Source organism: Sorghum bicolor, chromosome 7, assembly GCF_000003195.3.
Source record: "Sorghum bicolor cultivar BTx623 chromosome 7, Sorghum_bicolor_NCBIv3, whole genome shotgun sequence".
Taxonomy (NCBI): domain Eukaryota; kingdom Viridiplantae; phylum Streptophyta; class Magnoliopsida; order Poales; family Poaceae; genus Sorghum; species Sorghum bicolor.
Genome location: NC_012876.2, coordinates 42,565,325 through 42,572,811, shown reverse-complemented (window position 1 = coordinate 42,572,811; position 7,487 = coordinate 42,565,325). Strand labels below are relative to the sequence as shown.

At 44.6% G+C, this 7,487-nt stretch overlaps 1 protein-coding gene across 2 annotated transcripts; it reads left to right on the top strand.

Moving 5' to 3' along the window:
* Window positions 439-7,481, top strand: LOC8071036. Of its 2 annotated transcripts, none has more exons than XM_021465451.1 (8): window positions 439-655; window positions 1,060-1,314; window positions 1,481-1,591; window positions 1,809-1,889; window positions 2,004-2,119; window positions 2,225-2,443; window positions 6,752-6,929; window positions 7,148-7,481. In XM_021465451.1, exons 2-8 carry the CDS (start codon window positions 1,072-1,074, stop codon window positions 7,367-7,369), a joined length of 1,170 nt encoding a protein of 389 aa, XP_021321126.1. In that variant the 5' UTR covers window positions 439-655; window positions 1,060-1,071; the 3' UTR covers window positions 7,370-7,481. The 2 variants fall into 2 exon arrangements, with proteins under 2 accessions (XP_021321126.1, XP_002445415.2); XM_002445370.2 differs by having other exon boundaries at window positions 443-655; window positions 1,478-1,591.

Here is a 7,487-nt window from a genome sequence, read left to right as displayed (position 1 = left end):
TTTAATGTTTCATGCATGTGCCACAAGATTCGATGAGACTGTTAACTCTGGTTTGATTACGCTCCAAGGCGTCCTTGCTTTCTAGTTGTGTCATCCAAAAGGAAAGGAACCTTGTTACCGTACGTGTTGACCTTGGGGCATGTGCCTGTCAATGCCATCTTTCACCGCAACAGGAAAAAAGGAAAAAAAACTAAACAAGGATGATATGCATGCACACAGAGACAGACTACTTTGAATAGTTTATTATGGAGCACAAAGTTACGTATTATGTACGGAGTAGCTAGACAGTCGGCCGGATAATATATATATAGTCGAAGGCAACTGTGTTTTCCGGTGCACAAAGTCATCATGAGAAATCCTACTACTGTCGTCGTTGCTACTTCGCTACTTCTCCTTTATGATCAAAGAGTCAAAGCGAAAAACTTCATGTTTTTTTTATAAGAAGCTGGGTTATATTAATTAGCAGCATGAAGGCCACAATAACAGAATTTGCAAAGATCTATATAAAGAAAGGTACAGCAGATGCATGTGGATCATAACCATATATACACGGATTGACACTGCGACGTTCTGAGGCGCGCTCTCTCTCTCTCTCTTTGGTACCAGCACTACCCTACGTACGTACAGCAGGCTGGGAGTCAAGTAGTCTATGCTGGTAAGTCTCAAACGTACTCGATCAGCTAGCGTTCTTTTTTCCTTTTTATTAGCGTGCATATATAGTTTCGTTTCTATCGTCCTTGTTTCCTGAGAACTGTCAGTTGATAGCTAGAGAACCAACATTGATATAGCCCTTGCATCGGAAATCCACTTGTAGCTCAGTCTACAATACGTTTTTTTTTTTTTGCATTTGTATTCACCTCAATCCATACATTGTGAAGCAGACCAAAATGAAATTAGTTAATTTTCAACCCCTGATATAAGGGTGACCGCATAGATTCTAATTTGAACTTCTAACCTAGCTATATATATACATGTAAATTCTACTCTTAACGTTTCAATGAGAATATGAATTTTGGCTGGTAATGCTAACTTGTACTTGCGACTGATCTTCCTTTCTAGTGAATAGCCAGAATGAAGAAACCAAATCCGATCCTTACGGTGTTGTCTGCGGCATCAATCGGTTTCTTGATCGGCGTCTCTTTTCCCTTACGAATCGCACCAACGGTGGTATTCCCGTTCAGCCTGGGTGATGGAAACTGCATCGTCAGCGGCAGGAACATACTTGCCAGATTTTCAACACCCTTCGGAAATAGCACTTCTACAGCAGAGGGGACTCCTGTGCTGCAGCAGTCAAATGCCACTTCGGATTCAGAGGTATTACAACGACCCTCAATTTTTGTATGGATTGATATTAAGTTTCGCCACATGCTGAACCAGAAACTGAAAGAAAATATCCAGTCACATAAGCTTTGGCATTCCTTAGTCCATACTCTATATATATATGTATGGTTTTACCTTTTCTTCTCTTGTGCTGTAGAAGACTGCTCCGCTGGAAAAAACAAAACCAAAAGGCGCGGAGCGGCTACCACCAAACATCGTTGTTCGAGAGTCTGATCTTCACATGCGCCGGCTTTGGGGACACCCGCGTGAGGTCTCTTCTCTCTCATGATCTTCATCCACTCAATCACTCATCATTCCTTCCTTCCATTTACTTGTAACTACTGCATTATTTACTTTACCGAATTGATAAGCCTATACATATGGCCAAATACATAGCCAAAGCAAGATATGTCTAAATACATATGTTTCTAGAAAAACCAAAGTCTTATAAGTTGAACATGTGGGGTCGTGGCCAATGCAATGAGCAGGACACCCCCCCTCGCAAATACCTCCTGGTGCTGACAGTGGGTTACAGCGATAGAGACAACGTCAATGCGATGGTTCACAAGGTAATTAAGACATTATAATTACTTGCTTGATTCATTGATTTTTTATGGCGGTTTGCTGTAAACTGAACAATATCATCATGGTCCTATTCGTCGTCCTTGCACCGATCGGAGCAGTTCTCAGACAATTTCGATGTGATGTTGTTCCACTACGACGGTCGGACGACAGAGTGGGATGAGTTCGAGTGGTCCAAGCAAGCCATTCATGTCAGCGCCAGGAAGCAGGCCAAATGGTGAGGAGCAACGGCGGGCAAACAAACAGTTCCTTCTTCCTTGATGGTGTGGTGTGGTGCATGCAACATAGCGTCTGTGATTGAACCCATCCGTGTGTAGTGCAGGTGGTACGCCAAGAGGTTCATGCACCCCAGCATCGTGGCGCCCTATGAGTACGTCTTCCTGTGGGACCACGACCTCGGAGTTGAGACCTTCGACGCGGAGGAGTACATCAAGATTGTAAAGAAGCACGGGCTGGAGATTTCGCAGCCGGGCCTGGACATCGTCAGGGGGGTCAAGAGCTTTGATATCAATGTCAGAAGGAACGACACTGAGATACACACGTAAGTACTTATATTTTATATTATGGTCCGCTCATCCATCTCTATAACATTTTTTATAGGGTATTAATTTGGTTTGAGAAATGAGTTAGTCCATCATTATCTTCTCATTCCTCACTTTTTGGTTTAATTAACATCACCTTATTCACCACAAGCTTAGTATTAATGTTATGAGGAATAGAGTCATTTCACTAATTTTGATGAAATATACCCACATGCTAGATCACCCCAGCTAGAATAGAGTGATTTCACAAAATAAACACCATGTAAATAAAACCTTCAAAAGTTCAGAAGCGCTTTCTTTCTTTCTCAGAGGAAAAATACAACATATTCCACTAACAAAATTCAGTAACAAAAAAACCAATTACACCGAAACAAAAAAACCAATTCCCAAATATAGAACTCCATCACAAATAAATTGAGTTCTAGTATAGTACAAAAAATTGTACAGTTGGATCTATCCGTGAACAGATTAGGGAAACATATTAAAAATGCGATCTGCATAGATATATCTAGAGTTGTAGAACAAGTTATGATATCTTTTGTAAGTGAATACATATTTACGATACAAGTGTTAGTGTAACTCATGATGATATTTACCATAATAATGTTATAGTATCACTTAGGAGGAGTCGTAGTAATCTCGTAAATTCATAAAATCACTATCGTAAGTCATTACCACAAACTTCAATTTCAAAGACGTGCATAACACATTTCCATAGGCTTAGGGTGCACCTGCCTCTAGATGATGGCCATCGGAAATCCATTGGAAATAACAAACTCTAGAGATAGGTCATTTGCACATCTCTAAAAATAATTTTTTTAAAGTAAAAAAATGACAAGTTTGGCGATATGCAGAGTGCTACCCACTAAACTCAACCAGTAAGCCTACCCGCCCCATATGCAGAGTCCTGCCACATCACTGTGTTGGTGCCGATGAAGCAAGAAGCCACCATTGGTGCTAGCGGAGAGGGCTACTGTCGCCCTGATCTGCTCCATATCAGGCCCCCAGTGCGAGGGGGGGGCCACTGCCCCCTCCATTGAATCTCGCAAGCCTCACGTTGTGCATCCTCTCTGCCGCAAGTTATGAGAGCAGAAGAGTGGGAGGGAGAAGTCGAAGATGAGAGGAGCGTCGCCAGCTGTGATAAAGTGGAGATCTCGCCTCGGCCCCTATCCTCCCCACCCCTACATAACTCCTCGACCCTGCTGCCTTTAGTGTGCATGGCCTCACAGCCATGCATTCAGCCCATTATAGGCAGTGAGGATCCACCGGCCCAGGTAGAGGCATAGAGCAAAAAAAAGGGAGGGTGTAGAGGGAGAGGATAGGAGGTCGTGTCCTATCGGCAAGGGAGGGCCGCCATTGTTGGATGGAAATGATGTGTTGAGTATGTCATATGGTATAGAAAATAGTTAGCATCCTCTCCTATGACTTTGGGTTTGGGTCGAAGAGATAAATGAACTGGTTTGGACTTGGCCTAGTAGTAGAGACATGTATTTTAAGAGGCATGTCTTTGAAAATAGGCTTTATTTTTAGAGACAGACCCCCCTTAAGAGGCTTCTTTGTTAATGAATATATATTCAGAGGTGGTGGATTTTAGGTGTCTTCCATTACTACAGAAAATATTTTAGGCAACATTTCAAAATAGGGCTCAGGGGTGGCCGCCTGGTTGCCCGCCTCGGTTATTCGAGGTAGGGAAGCCAGGTAAGCAGCCCGCCTCAGTTAATAACCATCATGATTAATAGGTATTAAATGAGGCAGGTATAATACAACCACCTAGGCGGGTATTGTATTGAAACCGACTCGGTAAATCAGGCCCAACCCGCTGACACACATGAACCCATTATCATCGCCAGTATATAAACAAAACCCTAACAACTTCACACCTCTCCTCAGCCGCAACACACACTCTCCCCCGTGGTCCCACTGTCATAGTGAAATCTGCCCCCATGAGTGCTCCTCCCTCTCTCAACTCCCACTCAATGGCTCGCACGGGCGCTTCATGACGGCAGGCAGGGGTGGTGAGCGTGGAGCCCCCCTTTGGCAGGACGGGGCGCCTTCCAATGGATGGCGCATGGGGCAGCGAGCACGTGGCAGCACAGGTCCTCCACCTCCCCCTTCAACTCTAGCAGCAACGTGGAGGCCATATCGGTGGCGTGGAGGCCGGATCTAGCCTCCCCACTGCGGTGCTCCTCCCCCTCCACCCCCCCTCAACTCCAACGGCTATGTCGAGGCCGGATCCAATGGCGCGGAGGCTAGATCTAGCCTCCCCACAACGACGCTCCTCCCCTCCACCCCCAACCCTAGTGCATGGAGGTCGGATCCAGTGGCGTGGTGGCTAGATCCGGTCTCCCCATGGTGGCTCTCCTCCCTTTCCACTTTCCCCTCAACTCTAGCAGCGGCTTGGAGGCCAGATCCAGTGGTGTGGATGCTAGATTTGGCCTCCCTATGGTGGCTCTCTTCCCCCTCCACTTGCCCCTCAACTCCGCTGCCAGATTAGAGGCTAGATCTAGTGGTGCGGAGGCCGGATCTAAGACCTCCCCACGGTGGCGCTCCTCCCCCTCCACCTCCACAACAACTCTAGCAACGACGTGGGCCTCCCCTGGCGGTGCTCCTTCTCCTTCCCACGGCGACCCTCGAACTCTGGCATCAGCTCCCTAGCGGCGGATCCAGTGAGCAACCGCAGCGGCAGTAGGTGGACAAGCTCAGTGGGCCCTTGGATAGGCTTGTCCATGGGCTTCAATTTTTTATTCGATTAACAGAGGTGGGCAGGGCAACCGTCTTGGTTAAGGCCACGATTAATCATGACTTTTTGTTCGAGGCGGCTGCAAAAATCGTCTCGATTAATCGTTTTTGCCCACCACAGTTAAAATTTTGTGTAGTAGTGTTCATAAATGAGCTGGCCGCCACTAAAAATAGTATGGTATTTTTGGACACTCGGAGGTTGTTTATCCACCTCAGTTAATAAACTAGCTAAACTTTTTTTGTAGTAGTGATTCAAAGTGATCATCGACTTATTCTATGACCAATTTGAGTCACTAGTCTTAGTAATACACCCCAAGAGTTAGCATACTAAGATCCTAAGAGGATCGCTCTGGGATTGAATTGTAGCATAGTGAGGGAAAAGTAGCCCACAGGCTGTCTCTGAACCCAGCTAGTCCTAGTTTCAGTAGATTCACCAAAATATACCCCAAACTTCTCCAGTGAAGAAGAATGTCGGAGATTTCCTGAAAAGAAACCTGTTGGGGAGGCAAACCTAGGTTTTTTTTCAACAGATCATGGGTTAGTTATTCTAGGGCAGGCAAGCCACCTAGCAACAATCATCGTCGGATGCTGGTAGAGTGGCATATATCGGATTTGAAAAAGATAGAGTTTGGAAATTGTAAAATAATAGATTTATTGTATTTTTGATGGATCGGATACCCTCAGTCGGCTATGGCCGTTTTTAAATTTTAGGACGAGGGTGAACTTATCCTATTGGGGGTGGGGTTGCCAAAACTATTGTAAATTAAAATCCATGCAAAATGCAAAATTCAATTTGATTTTGGGCTGACAAGAACGTATTTTCTGGTTTTGGAAACCGACCTAGCTGGTTTCCACGAGTCAGGATCTTTTCAATCCTATAATTCTCTGATCCAGACTATGCATCTCAATCGTCTCGATGGAAAAGTGTAACTGTAATGTTTAGTTTACAGTTTGTTACAGAACTGGCCAGCCAGGCTGTTTCTTTTCGGAACAGCTACCCAACTTTGAGTGCCAACTGTGACAATCTAGCTACTTTGCTTGAATGATCAAGAACATGTTAATATAGTAACTAATACAGCATGTTGTGACAATCTACTTTGCTTTATTTCTCAATCCATTGAATTAAGGCTGGTTTGGTTCAGCTTTTCGAAAATGATTCTGCTGTTCTAAAAATCAAAACGCCAACTAAAAGGGTAGAATTTAAAGCTGTTTGCTTAACAATATAATGCCAACCAAAACGGTGGAAACTAATATAATGCAGCTTTTTAGAAGTAGCTGATTCCGTGTACTACTATTTTCTTAGCACCTTGGATCCAAATAATTTTGGTTTTCTGTGTTTCTAAATACATGGAAATAGAGAGATGCTTTACATCTGTTTCAACGGAGATAGAGAGATGGTGTAGGTTTCATAATTGTATCAACCAAACATTCCACAGCTCTTTCATAGCACATAACTAATAACATTAGGTTTCTCATATCTTACAACATACATTAATCTTTTTTCTGGCTCACGGCTGAACGACTAAACTCGGCCAATGGAATGGCCAAATATATGTTTAATTACACAGGTCAACGTCTGCAGGGAAGTGCAGTACTATTGACGTGCACCAGCGGCCGTGTAGCGGGTTCGTGGAGGTGATGGCTCCCGTCTTGACCAGAGAGGCCTGGAGTTGCGTGTGGCACATGATCCAGAACGACCTGGTACACGGCTGGGGTCTCGACTGGAACTTCTGGAGATGCGTCGATGTAAGAGATCATCAGTACTTATAGGCAAAATACGCTAGTGGAATGATTCATATATATACAAAGGGCTAGCTGTTGTTGGCTCGTCGCTGTTGAGTATATATATACATATAGAGGACGTTACTCACCACCACAGAAAACGCTATTACTAATATTCGCGCGATTATATAAAGTAAAAATATTAGGTTACCATACACCTGTTATGTTTTATGTGTGTGCAGGAGCCTGAGCAGCAGATCGGTGTGGTCGACGCGCAGTACGTGGCGCATCACGAGGGGTTTACGCTCGGAAACAAGGACAACGACACCGTGGATGGAAGCCGCCGCAAGGTCAGGCTCCGGTCCTCAGCTGAGTTTGGCATGTTGAAAGCCAGATTGTACAATGCGGACAGGGCCCAGGCCGCAGCTCTTCTTGCAAAATCCAATGCAGCGCCACCGTCATAAATCACTAGCGCTACCTGTCAACATCACATGCTATACAGTATTATCCTCTACGATACAGAACAAACTTCACCACATTGCCTGTGATTGTTATGTCTTGGGATTTTCTTTTTTTTTTTTG

Coding starts and splice junctions, on each gene's coding strand:
- LOC8071036 (XM_002445370.2), top strand. CDS start 1,072: ATGAAGAAACCAAATCCGATCCTTACGGTGTTGTCTGCGGCATCAATC. Junction 1,315..1,477: donor ATGCCACTTCGGATTCAGAG/GTATTACAACGA, acceptor CTTGTGCTGTAG/AAGACTGCTCCGCTGGAAAA. Junction 1,592..1,808: donor TTTGGGGACACCCGCGTGAG/GTCTCTTCTCTC, acceptor TGCAATGAGCAG/GACACCCCCCCTCGCAAATA.